The sequence below is a fragment of the Enhydra lutris genome, unplaced genomic scaffold (genome assembly GCF_002288905.1).
Source record: "Enhydra lutris kenyoni isolate GAN:26980312 unplaced genomic scaffold, ASM228890v2 scaffoldscaffold31, whole genome shotgun sequence".
NCBI classification, from domain to species: domain Eukaryota; kingdom Metazoa; phylum Chordata; class Mammalia; order Carnivora; family Mustelidae; genus Enhydra; species Enhydra lutris.
The window spans coordinates 5,890,802-5,910,681 of record NW_019154115.1 but is presented as its reverse complement, the minus strand read 5'-3'; the positions used below and the strand labels follow the sequence as shown (position 1 = coordinate 5,910,681).

At 55.5% G+C, this 19,880-nt stretch overlaps 1 protein-coding gene across 12 annotated transcripts in view; it reads left to right on the top strand.

Annotated features, from left to right (window-relative positions):
• Positions 1-666: 666 nt before the first annotated feature.
• LOC111153164 (transducin like enhancer of split 3) overlaps positions 667-19,880 on the top strand; it is a 45,948-nt gene continuing 26,734 nt past the window's right edge. For all 12 annotated transcript variants that reach the window (XM_022511989.1, XM_022511987.1, XM_022511988.1 and 9 more), the window contains exons 1-4: positions 667-1,646; positions 2,218-2,318; positions 2,834-2,897; positions 3,974-4,018. In XM_022511989.1, coding sequence (XP_022367697.1) covers positions 1,623-1,646; positions 2,218-2,318; positions 2,834-2,897; positions 3,974-4,018 — 234 coding nt within the window. In that variant the 5' untranslated portion in view covers positions 667-1,622. The remainder of the gene's footprint in view (positions 1,647-2,217; positions 2,319-2,833; positions 2,898-3,973; positions 4,019-19,880) is intronic.

Below are 19,880 nucleotides of genomic sequence, written 5' to 3'. Positions count from 1 at the left end.
GTGAAAACATTAAAGTGACAAAGTGATTCTGTTTGTTTTATAGTATCTAATTGGGCTGCTTTGCAGACCTAATGAGATTCGAGGGAGGAATCGTTCGCCGCCACTGCAGAATAAACTGATACATTACTACCAGCCACAGGTTTTGAGGACCGTACAGCTTGTCTTTTTTTCTTTTGTTGTTATTCCTCTGTTTCCTTTCTTTCCCCCTCCCGCCAAATAATTATTTGCTAGTAGATCGTGGGGGGAGGGGAGGAAAGAGAAGCCGGGGGAGGGGGAGAGTCTAGCAGCCCGGGACTATAATATATATCTATTTATTATATGTCTTTCGGTTAATTCCTGATCTGAGGAGCGCTGTTTTTCACTCCCATGCGAAAGTCACCAGCGGGTAGGGCCTGATTGCTACTTTTCATGCATAGTTTTAGACACAAGAGGGCATTGTGACGTCGCGCCCGGCGGCGCCCAGTCGCAGGCCGAGTCCGGTAGCCCCACGTGGGGACCCCGCACTCCCATTGGCCAGCGCCGGGCGAAGCTGCCACATTATTTTGTTACTTTTCAGTCCCTATTTGGAACTGCTCTCGCGGCAGTTCAGACCTCGTGCTCGTCCCCCTAGCCTGTCTGTGTGTGGTATCCGCAGGTCCGGGGCACTTTTTTGGGTGTGTGTGTGTGTGTGTTTGGGAGTGTGTGTTTGGGGGGTTTGTCGGGGCGCGGAGAGGAGAGCCGGGCCGAGGGGAAGGAAGGAAGCCGCAGAGCTCCCGGGTCTCCGGCTGCGCTCTCCTGCCTGTGCGCTCGGAGGCGGCCGCGGTGGCGGCGCCGAGCGCTCCTCGCCGAGGACGCGGCGCTGGAGCTGGGAACAGCGAGGACCCCTTTGCGGAGGCTTCCTGTGCCCGCTGGAGTTAGGATGCCAGGGCGGCTGATTTGCACCTACTGAGCCTGGAGTTTCTTCCTCGGCCCTGGGAAGGGCTTGCAGCGGCGGCGGCGGCGGCGGCAGTAGCAGACGGAACAGCAGGCTCTCCTCTCCGAGGGGGGGCGTCGAAGCGCCCGCGCCGGGCTCCCGCCCTCACCCTCCGGCGCTCCTGCGGCCCCCAGCCACCACATCGGTGCTTGCCTCCTTCCTCTTCTCCCCGAGCGCCGCCTCTGGGATCGGACCCGCGCGCCCCGGATGCTGGGGCAGCCTCGGCGCGCCCCCCTCGCGGTGCGAGGCGCTGAGTGATCCAGAGGGGGCCCGCAGTCGCCCCAGGAGGGGACCCCGGCCTCGGGACCCCGCGCCGGAGCCACCGGGGAGACGACGATGTCCGCACGGCACTCGGCTCTGAAGCGCTCCACGCAGCTGGGGGAAGGCGGCCGGCCGCAGCCCGCCGAGCCCTAGGCGCACAAAGCCCGCGCCCGCCGCCCGGCCTCGGCGCCCGCAGACGACTTTGCCGCCTGCTCCGCAGCTCTTTGTCTCCACTTGGGGCGAGCGCCCGACTCTGGGATTTCGCTGCGAGAGCGGGCTGGGGGGGCCGGGGGCGAGCTCTCGGTTTCTCGGCCGCCCCCCGCTGGGGCTTGGCTCCCCCCTCCCCCGCACCTCCCCGGCCCGAGCTCTCGGCGCTTCCACGCTCTCGGAATCACGACCCCTCCCTGCCATGTATCCGCAAGGCAGACATCCGGTGAGTAATTGCAACTCGGTTTATTTAAGCATCTATCATGGCAGGGTAAACGAGGCAGTTTATCTGGCACCTCCATTTTGCTTGTTGCTACCTTTATGGGGTGTGTGTGTGTGTGTGTGTGTGTGTGTGCGTGCGCGCGCGCGCGCGCGCGCTCACACAAAGGGGATAGGGATGGGGGGGCGCCGTTGAGAGAGGAGGTTAATTCCGCCCGAGTGGCGTGGGGGGCTGCCCGTGTTCTAGCGGCACTGTTTGTTTTCACGCTGCCCCCCGCCCCCTCTCCCAACTCACCCAGCTGTCTCCCAGTCCCTGTCTTACTTGGCAATGGGAGCCCGTTCGTGCAGGGGATGCGAGCCCCGGCCGCCAATGGGGAGGGATTTGGGGCGTCCACCGCCGCCCCCCACCCCCCCGCCTCGACGGGCAGCTGAGAAACTTGCTAGGAACGTTCTGGCTGTGAGGGTGGCCTCCCGGGTTGGGCGGGGGGAACCGGCAGAAGCCGCCAAGGGGCAGGGGCAGCCCGGAACCCCGTCTGACTCCCCCGCCCCCTCCCCTGTCTTGTCCTCGCGGGCTCCAGGCTCCCCATCAACCCGGGCAGCCGGGATTTAAATTCACGGTGGCTGAGTCTTGTGACAGGATCAAAGACGAATTCCAGTTCCTGCAAGCTCAATATCACAGGTAAGGCGGGTGGGGGCCTCCCCGGGGCCGGCGGGGAGGGTCGTCCCCGCCACGGCTCCTGCCACCCCCCGCGGGGACGGTGGGGGCTCCCGACCCGGGGCGGCGGGGCAGCCCGGGCCTCCGCCTTTTGTTTCCCCTTTCCGAGAGCGCGGCGCCTTAACCCTTTGCTGCCCGCAGCCTCCCGGCTTTCCCGGCCGCCCGCGGGGCCCGCGCGAGGTGAGGATCTGTGTCGCGGGGGGCTCATTCCGGGCTCCAGGGGTCGCGAGCCGGTCCCCCCGCCCCCGTCCCCCGCGGCCTGAAGAAGTCCACGCGCTCGGCCGCGGGAAGTTTCAAGTTGTTCACTCCCCTCCCGGCGGCGGGGAGCAGAGCCCCCTCCGCCCAGAGGCTGCGGGATGATCGGGGTACCCCCGGGGGCGTCAGGAAGTAGGAAAGTGGCTCGCGGAGGCCCTGGCGCTGGAGCCTCGGAGGAGGCTGCGCGGGCTCCAGGCCTGAGCCGGCTCCTCCTGCCCTCGCAGCCTCAAAGTGGAGTACGACAAGCTGGCGAACGAGAAGACGGAGATGCAGCGCCATTACGTGATGGTGAGAGGCGGCCGCGGGCCTGGGCCAGGACCGGGGCGGGCTGGGGGCGGGGGTCCGGGGACCCTGCAGCGGGGTCCCCAGCACGCGGTGGCCAGCCAGCCGCAGGGTAGCTCTGGGAGCCGGGGTCAGCCGCAGTGTACCTCGACCCTCCACTCCTGCCGCCCCCTCCCACCCCCCCCCCCCCCGCCCTTAGCCCGGGCCACTTGCAGGAGGGTGGGTGAGAGGAGGGGCAGAAAGAGAAACCCCACTCCACGCGGGGCGCTTGGACACTACCTCTATGCCCCTTTCATTTGTGTTTTCAAGGTTTCCCAGAGGGCTGCTTGCCCTGTCTTGGCTAGTGAGATAGCATTGGATCAGCCCACGTCGGGATTGGAGGAATCTCTCTTAGAGACCTCCTGGGAGTGTTTGGAAACTTTGCTGCTTTGCAGCCCTGGGATCTGGCCAGAGTGGGACAGAAGCCCTCTCCACCTCCCCCTTGCCTCCCCCTGGGTTTTGTGAGCCTGGAGGAGACTTTGAAAGAGCCCTTTGCCTCCATTCCCCTCCCTCCTCAGGGATACCCCAACTGGAGAATCTGGTCAGCCTTGGGGCAGGAGATTGATTCTCACCCGTTTTCTCACCCGTTTCCCAGTGTCTGTTTCAGTGAGTTTCAATCTTCCGTTTGTGAGAGGACATGGAAGGCACTTAAGTGGCCTCCCTGCACTGCTTTCCACATAAGAGGCCTTCGACACATTGCTAAATAACTCTCAGAGGACAAGAGGGTCCCAGTGTACACACGATTCCCTGTTGAACCCGAACCTTGTATAAACAGGATATATGGCACATGGGATGCTTGTGGGAGGGGTTGGGCTCTGCTCTTCGCACTACTGCATATATAATGTCCTGTAGAGGAGAGAACAGCACTCGCCCACTGTCAGCTCTTAAACCCCTCTCTGTAGCTGGCTTCGGATTTGGACTGAACCCCTTTAGCTGACATATCATAAAAGTATGACTTGGCCAGAAATCTGCCCCAAAAGCTGAGTTTGGAAAGTGAGCAGATCAATGTGTTGCCTGTTAACGGCGATTCTTTTCACTTTTAGTACTACGAGATGTCCTACGGCCTGAACATTGAAATGCACAAGCAGGTAAGTGCTTTTCTTTCTAAAAAATCTGATGATGGTTAAAAACATATAATCCATGGGTTTCTGATAGCCCCTCCTGTTTGAAAATGAGTCTAGTCTTTGTGTTCCTCCTACTTCCCCTTGAAGAGTGAGCGGATCCAGGCGTCGCTGATTTCTTGGACATGCTGAGGTTTTTAGCAATCAAGTTTGTGAAATTAGTCCCAGTCTTGGATCTTGGTGGACGATAAAGGAGCAAAGGGAAAGTTGTACCTTCAGGATCTGCTTTACAAACTCCTGAAACCCAGAGTGGGGATGGCCGGCTGCTTTGAAATGTTTTAATGTAAAATTCTGGAGGGGAAACGCAGGAGGGGTATGTCTGTGTGTGTTTGTGTGCGAAAATTTGATGTTCTACCTTGATAAGATTAAACTTCAAGAGTCTCAAAAGCCAGGCTGAGCTGTCAGAATTTGTGGGCACAAGCCACTAACTGCTGAGAAATAGGAATCCAGGATGAACTACAGCTAAAATGCCTTGCAGTTCCAAGGCCGCTTTCTCCTCTCCATCTTCATTGGAAGGCGGCTGGGTTCCCATTTTACAGAGAAGGAAGCTGAAGCAGAGAGGTGAAGTAACTTGCCCTGGGGCACCCTTGCTGGGGCTGTTGAGATGGCTGGTCCTTGAGCTCAGCTTTGAAATCCTAAAGTCAAACCAGTTTTGCTAGTGTGCTGCTGTTTGATGGATATGTAAACTACCTCGAATTGTCACTCTTCTAATAACAGTATACCTCAAACCTAGCAAATACAAACAGCCTTTATCTCCGTGCATATCAGTAACTAGTCCCCGGCGCTAGGCTGGGCTGTGGGAGAGGCCTGTTTGTGTATTTGTGTTCCAAGGAGAGGCTGCCTGTAATTTGGCTTGGCCAGAGATAAGAAGTGACTTGGCACAAATAAATGGCCCAGGCTGGTTGTTCTTTTTAACAATTGGTGTTCTTGAAATCTCAGAAGGCTGTTGACTCATTCTAGCCTTTGGTGACCGTGACTTGAATGGATTTTCTGCTTCAAATGAACAGTCATTTACAAGGTCTAAATTTTGTTCTTTCTGGGGAGGGGCGCACAGGGACCCAGGCAGGTGAGAAGGGCAGGTGACCCAGGAACGCTTGTAAATTGCCACCTGCTCTAGCGGCTTCCTGTAGAGCTTTTTGAATCTGTGGTTTCCTTTCGGTACTGGAGGAGCCCCAGTGTTGGGTAGAGGGCAGCCAGAAAGGGGCTCGAGTTTCTGGAGCAAGGTGGGAAGCCACTCTGTGGCTTCCTGAGGGATTATGAGCTCCTTAGGAAGGCGCAGGAAGGCTACCAGGGTCTTACTTCTTGAGCCACGGAAATGATAAGCAGACACGGCTTGGTACGTAAGGATATTTCTCTTCAGAAGAATGAGCTGGAGACAGGTTCTATCCAAATTTTAGGTGGGACCAACGGGATCTGACTCGTCCAGTCCGAATGCTTGCAGCAGCCCTGGGTTCTCAGGAGTTCAAGGATCTTGGGGTTTCAGGCAAGGTGCCACCTCCTTCCTTTACTCCACCCCCCTTCTTTTTTCCCCCTCAGTGCTTAGTATCTTGGGTGTGTTTAAAGAGGGTAATTGCACCCAGGTTTAAAATTTATAGCAGCAGTTATTCTAAGAGCTTCGTAATTAAGATGTAATGCGTTGTTGCATGTCGAGGTCTGCATGGGTGGTGTTCCCCAAGTCTGTGAGTGGATGGTTCTTTGGCACAAAGAATCCACCTTGGCCGGTGGAGCAAAGGTGTTCCCGGAGTCCTGGGGAGACTCTGAACTCCGGAAGAGTTAACTGTCAGATCGCCTTCGGTGGTGGGGTTTGCCCCAAGAGCAGCTGTGTGCGTCTGGGACCTCTGGACATTCCCCAGACTGGGCTCTTAGGGAGAGAATGCCTGGGGTTTGGCAACATAGTCTCACAGTCCTCCCAGCTGCTTGAGGCAGACAGATGGGATTCCTTGCGCCCTTTGTAGAGGCCAGGAAACTGAGGCTTCAGGGAGGTCAGTGGGGCAGAGCTGGGACTCCAGGCCACACCTCTGGATTGCCCCACTGAGCACTTTGACCGCACTCCCCGCTCCCCTTTGCCTTCCAGCCCGTTCCCCTTGGCTTCCGAGCATGGACGAGTGTACTCTGAGCGCCGGGGCCTTTGCAGGGTTTAGGGCACAGTCTCGTGGTGGGTGTAATCGCCCTGTGGCTGTGGAGGAGCAAAGAGGCAAGGAGGTGAAGAAACTGGGGCTGAGGAAGGCAGCCCTGACCTAATGAGGCCGGCCACTCCCTAGGCTTGTGAAGGTTCTGCAGAAGAAAGCCCAGCCACTAATTGTAGTGTGGGTCTTGGGTGCATTTGGTGGATGGTGGTTAGGCCTGAGCAAACAAGTTTATCAGCTGACCTGTTCAGCGGTTGACTGGTGTTTTATCTGCACACACAATCGAGTGACTGGGGTGCTTGAATTATTCATGCAGTGTCCTGCCCTCTAGACTTGACTGTTCGTGTGATTACATCTGCCTGGAACAAACACACCGGATTCTTCATCTTCAAGCTCAGCAGTGGGGGCGGGGACTGGGTGTACCTTTACGTAATAGGTGAGGTCTAGAGCCAGCATCTTGGGAAGTGGGGGGGGTCCTCAGCCTGCTCGCTCGCAGCGCCACACCCCCTCTTTCCACCAACCGCCACCCCCCCCCACACGCTTTATTTTTTTTAAAGCTCTCCTTTGCTGTCTCTATGGGAAATGCCTATTGGGGCGCCTGGGTGGCTCAGTTGGTTAAGCGACTGCCTTTGGCTCAGGTCATGATGCCGGAGTCCCGGGATTGAGTCCTGCATCGGGCTCCTAGCTCCACGGGGAGTCTGCTTCTCCCTCTGACCTTCTCCCCTCTCAAATAAATAGATAAAAATCTTAAAAAAAAAAAAAAGAAATGCCTATTAGTTGGGAACTCAGGTTCCGCCAGCTGGGCCGCAGTTATTGACGGAGGGCAGCTAACAAGGTGTGTCCAGCCCATTTTTATTTTACTGAGAGGTAAAACTCACTGGGGCTGGCTCCTTTTCCTGGCTGTTTCTCTGTCTCCTTCTCGCTGTTTCTCCAAGCTGTCAGATCCCAGAGAAGTAATAAATGGGTTTTCCGCCTACTCCTCTGCCTACCTCCCTGAGTATGGCAGAGCAAAGATTACAGAACCACGGGCCAGGCCTCAGGCTTTGAGGGGGTCACCCACCTCCTCCAAGATCCTGCTTCCAGGCAGAATGTCAAGGGTGATAGAGCGAGGCCAGGGAGGCGATGGTGGCTGTCGAGCTCATCGGCTCCCATCCTGTTCCTGCTGAGGCTCTCAGTGCCGGCCACCATTCCCAAAGCCAGCTTAGAAAGCAGCACCCCAGAGCACCTGTTGGGCGCTGGGTTTGAGACCGGAGAAGCTGGGTCAGGCTGTCTTTAACTTCCCCACTCAGCACTGAGGTTTTAAAAGAGGACTTGAGGCATTTGGAACTCTGGGGCAGCTCCATGCCGACACTTAACAGTCTCCTTTTTTCTGTAAGCCCAGAGGAGGAACCCTTCCTCCGAGTTTCTTTTGGCATCCCAGAACTGGGAGAGCCCTTTGGCTTCTCATCCGAACCTTCCATGTTATAGATGAGGAAACTGAGGCACGGGAGGGGAGCTGAGCTTGACCCAGTCACCTAGTCCCGAGTTAGTGCTGGGGCTGCTTCTGCAGCCTTCTGTCCCGTTCCCCGGGTCTCTGTTTAGCAGGACTCGAGAAGTGAAGCATATTTGTTTACTAAGCCATTGCCCTCTGTGGCTGAGTATTTCTGCTTTTCTCTGCCTTATAATCTCAAGAGGCTAAGGCTCAAAGCTGGGTGTACGAAAGTACAAAGTACCCCATTTTGGGTTGTATAACCTTATCAGCTGAACACTTTTTCCCACAGTCCTCTTCCGAATTGCCCACTGTTTGCACAACCAATGACTTGATGTGCGTAATAATAAACCCAGCGCATAACTAGCAGCCCCAGAGGGAAGGTTCGCTGGCAAGGTAAAGTGGTACAACCTGTGAACTTTTTACTGGAGGATACAGAAAACCATGAACACCGGGCTGAAGAAGGAGATGGCAAATCTCCGTCCCCTCCCCTCTCCATCCCCCCAGTAATTAGGGCCTTGGCTGGAAGGTCTCCAGGTACAAGTTGAAGTTCTGTGACCCTCACTTTAGCAGGTGCGGGTGGCCAGAGGGAACCAGCACGTGGCGAGGTTACAGAGTCCTTGCCCAGGAGTGCCAGTCTCTGTGGCATCAGGATTGAGCTAAGAAGAGATCTGGACTAGTGTTTTCTTTTGGCATCCAGGCACCCCTCCTAGGCCCTGGTTTCCACCTAACCTTTCCCGGCTGGTCACTGTCACCTAGGACAGTCTTCTCGAGTCCCACAGGTCCTCTCACTGCCCCGGGGGCCTGCCTTGGTCGGCTTTGGGGTCTGCTGAGCTCCAGCCCCAGAATGCCTTCTACTCCAGTCTTCTCTGGACTCCTGGTCTTCACTGCCGAATGAGCTGTCTGAGCAGGGTTGGTGTGGTTCTCTGGCTCTTTCCCTTCTCATTCTTTTGATCACTGGGATGACCCAGGAGATGGGCACATGGATGGCTCCCCCTCTTACTCAAGGACACTGAGCCTGGGTTAGAAACCTGGCTTCTTAATAAGACTCCTTCAGTGAGCCAGTGGCCCCCGGAGGGCACAGAGCTCTTCTTTCTCTCTTTGGATTCTTCCTCCTCCACTTAGTATAGGAAGGGTCTGATCTGTGTGGAAGGCTCTTCATTGCCATTTTATCCTAGGAGTGTGCCGGTCAAGGAATGAATTCCCTTTTCCCTCCTGCACGGGAAAGTGTTTTTAATCCTAATCTGTTTGTACAATATACTGGGACACGTGGGGCGAAAAGGTAGTCAAGGCCAAATCTCAGTGGGGTTTCCCCCTCTGCTGTGGCACACTCGGGCTGTCCTTTCTCACACTTCATCATCTTGTTTCTGTAGCCATGGAGGAAGCCCCTGGGCTGGGGTCTGTTAACGCGCACTTAGCACGAAATCGGTGCTCAGGAAACACGTTGGTTTTCCTTTACTCCGAATTCTTCGGCTTGTCAGAGGGTGGGATTCCAGATTCCCTGAGCCCCGGCGGGAGGAAGTGAGGGTTTTAATTGTGGGTTGGCCCCCCAGCTCTGCAGGCTTCCTCCTATAGCTCAGCATCCAGTTTCTTCATCAGGAAAATGAGGGGGTTGGATGCCTGCCAGAGCGGTTATTAGGGGCTGGGATGTGCTGGGTTTGAGCTGGGGCCTGTTACACAGCCGAATAAGACACCATCCCCTCGCTTGGGGAGTTGGCATCTCAGGAAGTCATGGAGCGCAGTGAGGGAAGTGCTACTAATATGGCCTAGTGTCCCCGAGGAGCACCCAGGACAGGAGCATCCAGAACCGAACGGAGCACCCCAGGACAGAATGGCTTATTCATTCCCGGAAAGGGGAGTCAAGTCGGGTCCGGGAAGACTACACCGAAGGGCTGTTACCTGAGCCTTAAAGGGGGGGCAGGGGTTAGGAGGAGGCTTCTCGGCTTCTCTCTCTCTCTGTCTCTCTCGGTGACAGCCGCTCTTGGAAAGGCCAGCGGAAGCACAGTCCACAAGTTGGAATGGCGGTGGGGGGGGTGGGTGGGCGTGGGGCTCCACTTGGGGAGTGAGGCGAGGTGGTGACATTTTGCAGCAAAGTGATCTCCCAGGCCTCTCTGCTCTCACACTCCCGCCTCAGCGGCTCCCTCTGTCCCCATATGGCTCTGCAGGGCTGGCCCACGTCCATCTGCCTGGGGCCCACTCAGGGAGGCGGGGAGGCGGTGGGGGGCAGACGCCTAGGGCTGGCGGAGGCCTCTGGGCCCTGCTTCTCCACCCCTGTGTGCCGCTTTGACCTTTCTTCCCCAAAGTGGCATTGCCTCCTTCCCCCGTGTGGGTAATTCTGTAATGACTGGTTCTGACCCGCCCCTCCCCCATATTTAATTCTCATCAGCCAGCTCTCTCCACTTTGCTATTAATGATAGCAGCCAGCGAAATAGCTTTCAACATGCCATTGACAGTCTGGTTTAAGAGAGCACTTGAAGTAGTGCTAGACAGCTGAAAGCACCCATAATTGTGTACCAGAGTGAGAACTGCGTGCTCGAGGGCCTTGTTTTTATATGCTTAAAGGGACAATATCTTGTTTTCAACAAATGCTCTCGCAGACTCCCGGCCAAGATGCTGGCTCCTCTTCGCGCGCCTCCTGTCCCCTGGCTTTTTCTTTCCTCTCTCTCACGACATGTTCCCCCTCAGGTTGGGGGTTGAGGAGAAACTTGGGGAAGGGGTTTTTTTTCCGGAAGGGCTGTTCTCCCCTATTTATGGATATGGAGTTCTTTTGTTGGCTAAGGATGTCACAGCCTGAGGAAGTGGGGGTAGGCTTCCAGGGGGCCCTTTGTGTCCCCAGGATGGGGGGGGACCCCTGTGGGGGCAGGCTCCACTCATTGGAGAAGCACATCAGGGACCGTGGAGGCCTTGGCCCCTTTCAAATCAGATTCAGGGAGGCTGTTCATTGTGCAGAGGCCCCTCTAGAAAGCTCGAAGGTCCGCAGGGCAGGGACTCTTAAGTGGAAGTTCATGCAGGGCTTGGGGGCTTAACCAGGGGTCCCATCTTCTCAGCCCTGGGGATTTTGCCTGAAAACAAAACCTCCCTCCCCTCCACTCCAGCCGACTTCATAACTGTGAAGATGCCACTCAGCCCTTTGGGCAGAAATCCCCCTCACCCCAAAGCTCCCCTTCACCAGTGGCATCCTTGACGGGTGAAGAAAGAGCCAGGTTCCCAGGGGTGGGGCCTAGAGTCTGGCTGTGGCAAAGGCCAGGACTGTGTGTGGATGGGCTTGCCTTGTATGTCCAAAGGGGCGTCCTCCTTCCACCCACCATGTGAGTGACACCACCAGGGGCCTGGGGTCCCGCGGCAGCTTGCCACCACCACCACCAGGTAATTCCAGCCGAGGGCCTTTGTGGAGGACAGAGAGTTTGAAAGTTGTGATCTTCCAAATACTGTAATACTATCGACTCTTGGTATTTCTGTTGCACTTGGTCATTTGCAAAGCAGAGTAGACCTTTTCATCTTAGAGCCCCCGAATAAGAGGCATTCGGGAGCAGGACAAACACACGCTGGGAGGAGAGCATCAGAGTGTGGGGTGTGAGGATGACCTGGGTATATCCGGGGCACTAGAGGGCTGTGTTCTTAAACTGGTTGGGGCAGCAGGGGCTGGGGGGGGGGGGGGGGGGGTGTGCGGAATGCCGTCTTTGTGAGTTCCCTGAGGGGTAGGACCATTTTGTATTCACTGGGGCTCCTGAGCCCTGCGTGATTCTGGGCCCATACTGGGTGCGCAACGTAGGTTTTGTGGGGGACTCAGTGGAGGGCAACGTTCTAGTTAGGGGTTCTCCCCTGACTCTGTAGAGCATTCTGGGAAGGATATAGGTTTTCTCCGGCTTCTAAGAGAGATCTGTTGGCCGCAAAGTTGTCATTGGAGAAAAGAAGCATGAAAGTGTCCTGTTGAGCTTTTGTGTTAATGCATCTTTAATACAGTTTAAGGGTTTTGTCTTGTTTCTGTGTTTTGTCTTGGTCTGTGGGCAGTTCAGTTGTACAAAGGGAAGATAGGAGGTGGTGAGGAAAGAGATAGTGGGGAAGAAGATGATAAAGCAGAGATGGGGGAGGAAGGAATGAGGAAGAGAAAACATGCTGAATTGGGATTCCGAGAAAGAACCGAGTGGCAGGAAGGCGAGAGTCAGTGGCTTGGAGGTAAATGGGTAAACCGTGCCTGGCATGCCTTGGACATCTCTTTGGCCAGGGAGTTCCACGTGCCACGGCCTTATCCTACTGCCCTTTAAATCCTTGCTGAGCACTGTTCACACTCTTCAACTGTTTGTTGTTGTTGTTGTCATTCTTTTAAAAAACGGAACGACATCTAGTCTAGCCCAGTGGCAGAAGTTCCTTTTTTGTTTGCTCCCAAAAGTGACATCTTCCCTCGCAAGGAGACTCAAACGAGCAAGAGTCCTTCCCACAGTCCTGCAGCACTGGGGGTGCCAGGAGCGCCTTGGGGATAGGGGAGGGGTGGGGAAGGGGTCTCCTCCTGGTTGGTTGTGAAGGCTTTGGTTCTGGACTCCTACACCACCCAGCCAGTCTCCGACCGGAAGGTTGGAGGAGGAGGGAGGAGGCCTTCTACCCAGTACCCAAATACTTGCCTAAGGAGAGCCCTCAACAGGTCCCTCCGGACCCTGAGTGTCAAACTGATTGTCGGGTCAAGGGCATGCTTGGTGAACCTGTGGCGATTTCTGCTGGGAAGAGCCGGGCAGTCGGGGAGACCAGTGGGTGAAGGATGGGAGTCCTTGGTCTAGGGTGGGGGGCAGGAAGTCTCCAACTTCCTGTGCAGGAAGAGGTAGGGCAGACTTGGCGAGCCCAAGAGCACAGGTGGTCCCAAGAGGTCTGGAGCAAGGGGCTTGGTGGCCAATGGGAACAGAGTGAGAGCACGAGACCCAGCAGGTGGAGGCCGTGAGTGGGCTGATGGGCCCAAAGGAGCTTTAGCTTCTCCTTAAACCCTTCCCCGTTGCTTTTCCTGGAAGCAGTGCCTTCCTCTGAGCCCCCTCACTCTTGGAGAGAGCAGCAGTCCAGTACTTACCTGGCTTTGCCTCAGGGCAGAAGTCCTAACGGAGCGGTTGGTGTTGCCCGGTACCCTGTGTCCCACCCTCCTCAACCCTGAGGCCCTCGGAGAGCAGGTCTGCCCCTGCTGGAGTCCTCTCACTCTTGGCTTGATGCCAGCCTCTTGTGTGCAGTACACAGCCTGTAGGGACTACTTAAAGGGAGTGGGTACAGTGCTTTCTAGACACCATTCTCTCTCACACTGTTTGAGTTTCTCTGTTCTCTCACCTGTGTCAGACCACATTTCCGCAGGGACCTCCTCTACGTGACCTTCCCTCACTTTCCCCCTGTCCAGGCTCCCCAGTGGGGACTGGGGCCTATCCCTGTTAAGACTTTCTCCTGACATCTTTGTGCCGGTTCTAGATTCCGAGTTTCTCCGTCAGAAGCCACTGGTTTTCAGAGGGGTGTCCTGGCAGTCCTGTGCTGATCACCAGCTGCCAGGAGGTGGTCAGTCCTGGTGGCAAAGCAACAGGCCTACGAGTCAGACAGCCTTGGGTTTGAGTCCCCCATCAAGACCCCCTGGCCGTGTGACCTGGGGCTGACCGTGGGAGCTCTGTGAACTTCAGTTTGTATTGGGGGGAGAACGGGAACCCCTGCCTGCCAGAACAGGGCCGTCCGAGACATGGCTACCGTGCCTGAGGAGCTGAGTTTGACCTTGAGTTGTAACTAACGTCCGCTAGCCCCACATGGCTCATGGCCTCCTCTGTCTGACCCTGCAGTCACAGGCAGCACTAGGAGGAGTGTGTATAGGGTGATGGATATACAGTGACTGTTTCGCACAGTCCCCAGCGTGTAGGAAGGCCTCAGCAGTGTCCTCTCCCAGCAGGATGTAGTGCCACAAGTTGCGAAGGCCTCCAAGAGTGAGGCCGAGATCCTTGGGGCTGTGGGTGTTGTAGGACTTCCTAGAGCCCTCCCACGTGCGGCTGGCTGGCCCCACATGCCAGCCTTGAGCACAGATGTCTGCAGAGGGTCAGGCACTGGCTCGTGGTCCCCGGTAGACCGGGAGCAGGTTCAGAACCAGAAACTCAGTCTGTTTCACTCCTGGCCGGACCGCTTGTCCCCCAGGCCATATCAAGGCATGGTCTCCCCACATGGCTGCCTTCAGGACACGCACCTGAATATGCTTCAGGACTTAGATTCTGGGCCTGGGAAGACCCCGGACAAGGCCTTGAAGAATTGGGTAGGTTGTAGGGCCGCCGTGCACAGATCGGGCTGTCTCAGTCTGGGCATTATTGACATGTGAAGCTGGATAATTCTTTGGGGTGAGGCTTTCCTGTGTTCCCCAAGGTTAGCAGCACCTCTGGCCTCCGCCCACTAGTTCTCAGGAGCACTGCTCTCATTGTGACACCCTTAACTGTTCTCTAGACATCACCAAGGGTCCCTTGGGGGGCAAAATCGCTCCCCAGGTGTGAACCCTTGGTGTCAGGGGAAGAATTCTGGCTGGAGAGCTGCGAGAGTTGGTTGCCACTGTCTGGCTTTGTGACCTAGGGCAGCTCCTTGCCTTCTCTGGGCCCAGCTTTCCTTGTCTGTAAACTGAGATGTTGAATGTGGTAGTGGTGGTTTGGGAGGTGGTCCCATCTGACCCATGAACAAATTTCTAAGTAACCATTTTGATCTTTTTGGCCTATGATCCTGCCATCCTTATCTGGGGGGAGAGACCCTTTCAGTCTAAGAGGGATGGTCTTGCTTATTGGCTGTGAACTCGGTGGTGGGTGGCTAGAATGGGGCTCTGTCTGCCCACAGTCCGCCTGTCCCCTCCCCTGACACCTCATTTTCCTTTCCTGCCATCCGGATTTCCCAGTGAGCCTCTGTCCTTACAGAGTCCTAGCCAATGTTCCATTTGTAGTGCTGACCTTACAGGGAGACCCCCAAAATTTAACGAGCTGCCTCTGCAAGGGTAATGTGACTTTTACAGCCTGTTGAGGGGCAAAGGGAGATTTGCATAATGTTCCAAGGGGGATTAGGTGGCTGGGGGTTGCCATGGCAACCCCACAGGGATGAATTGAGAATTTTTCCTCCTGGCAGGAGTTGGCCAATGGAGTCTGGGAAGGTGGGGGAGGGAGGCAGAGGGTTATCTGAGGGGAGGGAGGGGACCGAGGGCTCTAGGGATGGGGGTGGCGGTTGGTGGCGCCTGGAATGAATGGGCGGTATTGGGGGAAGGTCTAATCGGCAAAGGCTTTCCCTGTTCTGTCTACACAAGCAAGCTCTTTGAGGGCCATCCCCTGGAGTGGGGGTGGGAAGCAAGCAGAGTTTAATGTGTTTGGGAACCAAGAAATTAAAGTGATCAAATATTTAAAGCTTATTGGATCTTGTTAACAGGAAACCCGGTGGATGGAAATTGAGAGTCTGAGAAATGAAAGTCGTGGAGTCTGAGAGCCAGGGAGGGACTCGGCTGTCACCTAGGCCAGGTCCCTCCCGTGGAGTGGTGTCTAACCCTTGTCCCAGTTAGGTGGCCATTGAATGCTCCTAAGGACAGGATGCTCGCTCTCACACACACCTAATTCAGTTTTGAGAGCTCTGATGACTATACTGCACCCCGATCTGCCTCTTTCATGCAGTAGGAACTGAGGCCTGAGTATAGGACAGACCTGGGACTTCGCCTTGCCGACTCTTCTGGGGTCAGTGTCCTAGATGCCTCTTCTCCCGCCCCTCTCCCCACAAGCTCTTTCCCCTTCCTTGCTTGACTTCACCATTCCCAGTTCCCTTACTCCCTAGACTCTTGGAAGAAAGTACCAGAGATTTCTGGTAGGCAGAGGAAGGGAAGGTGGGATTCCGTCCAGGGTGGCACGTGGAGGGTCATGTCCCAAGCTGGGCACCCTGGAGTCTCTTGCCTTTCATCTGTCTTAGCTGGGTGGGGGCAAGTGTGTCGAATGTTCCTTGCCATCCTTACCTGTGTGAGGGGCATGGGGGCTATCGCTGAGTGCCAGGTCCAGGCTGACCACAGCCAGTGTCCTGTCCTGTTCCCTCCCTCAGGAGGCAGATCCTCAGGGTCACACGGGGCTGGGCCTTTTCTTATATCCAGCCCTCCTGGCATAAAGAATTGAGCAGGCTTCCTCAGAAGGCATAAATATTTAATGGCATTGTAGTTATATATAATTTGATCGATATGTCAGTGCTAAAAGGGCCTTTATGGAGGCTCACCTATCATTGAGTGATCCGTGATGGAAACCCTCCCGGCCCTTCCAGAAGCAGGGGCCATTATCTCCCTGGGCTGCTGAGTGGCTCATTTATTTGCCCCCTCCTTTAAGACCCTGGATGCTCCTTTCCCGTAGAGCCTGTGGCGGGGCTGGAGCGGGGCTGGGGAACCCCGTCCCAGTGTTTCCTGGAGGTGTCACCCCTCTTTGTCCCTGGACTTCCTTCCCGCTGGTGATAAAACAGCCACTTGCTTTCTTTCAGAGTTGTCTAAGCTCCGACTGAGGAGAAAGTGCCTGGCAAGGAATTTCATGGTCTAGTCCAATAATTGAGGGCCTATCAATTTAGAATTGCCTGGGACATGCGATGGGATATTTTAAGTTAAAAGTACTCAGGCACATTGTTCCAGAATCTTTCAACATTTGATTGCTTCGTGGTTATGGCACCCGGCTGCCGCGGCCACCGCCTCCCGCCCCTTGTGCCCCTCTGAGTTTAATTCGAGATGAAGCAGACTCATCTGGAATACCCCGGAGCTCGAGTCGGAGGACCTGGTGATACCTGATTAAAATTCAAGAACCGTGGAGTCCCACCCCCCACCCAAACATGCATGTTTCTGGAGGAGAACGTCCCGGGTGAGCAGGATGAGCCCTTCCTACCGTGGCTGCTTGGGACTGACAGATGGCATGTCACTGCTGTCGAACCCTCTGTGCTATGAAGCCTGGTCCTGGGGACTGAACCCCAGGCAGCGGCAGGCCAACCACATCGTGAAGTGGCTCTCTCTCCTTCCTCATCACCCTTTAAATTCTTGCCGTGCTCTCGATTCCTGAGCTGTATGGAGGAAGGACATGTCACAGCGCCCTTCAGGAACCGTTAGCAGGCTGAGACACAGTGACAACTCCCGGATCTTCCAAGTTACCTCTCTGCCGCCCTGTGTTGCAGACAACGCAGTTGGACTCCGGAGGAGGGTAGCGATTTGCCCAAAGCCACACAGCTAGATGGAGGCAGGGCTGGGGGGGTGGGGGGTGGGAGCCAGCTTGGTTCTTCATGGCTGTGGGTCATAACATGCTCTTTAAAGTGCCAGGGTTCTTCCTCGCCTTGTTTTTATGGAGCTGAGGTTACAGTGATGTATGTATTCCCGAAAGCTGGCGGGGACAGACAACAGGGCACTTTGAAATAAATAGCAGGGAGACCGTTGGGTGGAGGTGGCTGCGGACTGGGTTGAGCAGTCCGCTACATTTTCAAGAAAAAGAAAGGTGGGGGGTGCGGCCAAAGCCTGGCCAGCTGCGGAAGCCCAGGAGCAGGAGACTGGGGGGTGAGAACCAAGACCAGATTGAGGCTGGCGTCTTTCGGCGTCCTGGGTCTGGGGCCTGTGGCTGGACTGTGATGGGAGGAGAGGCAGGGCCTGGGGGTGCTGAAGGACCCTCGGTTTCCAGCAAGATGGTTGCAGGTCCTTCTTTCCTGAGATGATCATGGCACGCACGGGAGCTAGGCAGGCTCGCTGAGCAGATTGCTCCTTGGGAAAGTCACTTGCCCCCCACCCCATCTTGTTTTCCATCATTTATTAGCCTAACCATTTCACCGGAGACGCTGGGCAGATGTTACGCCCCGTGCCCAGTTGGGAGCACAGATTCTGAATCTCGCAGGGTCTCTGGGCACGTGTCTCTGAGCTGCTTCTGTCTGTGTCTGCTAGATTAGCTCCTTCCAAGGAACGGTGTTTTCCCACCAGCCAAGCTGCCTTCTTTGAACCACACTTGAAAAGAAACATTCAAAGTCTGTGCCCACCTCCCCAAACACCTCTTTCCAAAGGCAGCGGTCTCCCCGCCGCCGGCACCTACCTTCTCCCAGGTCCGCATCTGAGGACATCACTCAAAGGCGGTGGCTTGGGGCGACCCATGTGGACCACGCGCGGCTGCCTTATTGATAACACAGTGCCTTAGGTTGCCAGGAGGAGTTTTCCAACGTGTGGTCTGGTTCCAGTTTGTGATTTGTGACCTGTCCTAATTGTGGAAGTCACATGTCTTAATTTCTTTTCCCCCCTTTCTTGGAACTGAATGTTTAGGGCTTATTTGTGTTGGACCAAATGCTGTTTTAACAGCTGTTCTAATCGGAAATGCTGTCAATGATTAACCCTGACGGTAGTTTTTCTTTCAAAAATACTTCTCCAAGCTCTCTCAAAATGTCCAAATCAGGCTTCTTGGTAGGAAGTCGTTTAGTGTGGTTGCTTCATTGCTGGGCGGGCCTCAGTTTCCCCATCTGAAACGTGGAGCTGCTCATTGGAAGGGCCTTCCCTGGAGGGTGTTATGAGCTCACATGTGGGAAATGCTTGGGGGCAGCTGGGGTGGTGCATGGTAACGGTCATGATGGTGGTTGTTGTGAAGAGTGGCTCTTTCCGTCCAGCTTACATTTCTAGGAGCTTCCCCTCTGGGATCACCACCCTCCAAAAAATCAGTGTTAAGGAAAAGTCCTTGAGGAGGATAGTCCTGTCCATTCTTCGCGCACCGGTGTGCCGAGCCCATTCCCAGGGGTGAGGCAATCACAGAGAGATGGGTAAGGTTTACTCCCTGCTTCTGCCGTTTGGGGAGGCCAGCAGGGGAGTGTCACTCCAAGGCAGGGGATCACCCTGCAGTGACAGCTGGGAGGGATGGAATGGGTATGGAAAGCCCACCCCAGGCCCGGACCCAGGGACAGGGAAGCCCTGGTTTACTATAAACACTGGCCAAGTGTGCTTCCCCTACCCCAACCCATCCACTCTCTGCCCACCTCCCAACCCTGTTTCATTCTGTCTTATGAAGCTAGGCCTTCCTGGAGTTTGGGCCCAGGAAAGGGCCCGAATGCCCGTATCCCAAGGCTCCAGAAGGTTCCCCGTCTGTGTGGAGCGGTTCTGATGTTTGTGGTCTTGGGAGGTGGGCAAAGGAGGCAGGACCTGCTTCTAGTGGGGGTGGAAGGGTGACACTGGGAACTTGCTCAGAGCTACCTGGTGGCCTGGGAGGCCAAGGCTGGAGCTGGGCACAGCTACGGGAAATCTCAGCAGGTCCCTTTTCCTTATAACTGAAAGATGCTGGACTCCCAACCAAACCCTGCAGGAAGATTCCACCTGGGCAAAAGCTGTGGCCACATGTTTGCTGAAGGGTATGGGGAAGGGGAAGGCCAGCTCCTTTTCATATTTTGCCTGGAACTTCCAAGACCCTGACACTTGACCTATATGCTAGCGGAAGTAAGCAACAGATGGGAAACCCGTTGATAACCACCTGCCCCAGAGGTTGTGTGAGAGTTGGAGCTGCTGTGTAGGCCAGAGTAACTGGGAAGGTTCAGATCCTGCCTGTTCCCCGCCTTCCTGTCTTGGGGTTGGGAGGGCAGCAGCCAGAGACCCATGGGGATGGCTGTGCCTCACCCTGTTGGTGAAGGGCGTCTGCCTGCCCCGCCTCCCACTTGTATGTCAGCAATCCGTCCGCTGCCACCCTGGCCGCAGATGTCGCCCACCAGGGGCCAGGCCCAGATCTGCAGCCAGGGGGGCCTTGGAAAATCAATGCAGGGAGGCTAGTGATACTCTTTTTGGCTAAGTATTTATCAAGCACCTACTGTGTGCCGGGCGCTGCTATGCTGGTTGTTGGTGGTAAGAGGCCTTTGGACCAGTGAGCCTGGTTGGTCTAATTTATGTCTGTTTCCCGTTTTTAATGTGTCCTCCTGTTCTGATGGGGCACATGGACATCTGATAGTTGAAGGACCGTGTTACCCTATGCAATTTTGGACTGAGATGTAGGGGATTGTTCTAGAACTCCTGCCAGACACAACCTTGATCCTGTTTCCTTCCCTTTCCCCACTGTCAATCAAGGGAGGGATGAACAGAAATGAGGAAGCATCCTGTTTGGAAGAGAAGATACTGTTGGAGAGAAGAACTCTTCCCACTTTCTTAGATTAATAATTTATACAGTAATTACTTAGTTATCTTCTTAGATTCCTTACAATATAAATGATGGGTATCTAGTGGGTCAAGCTCAGAGATGGTGCAAAGAACAGCTCCGTACAGCAG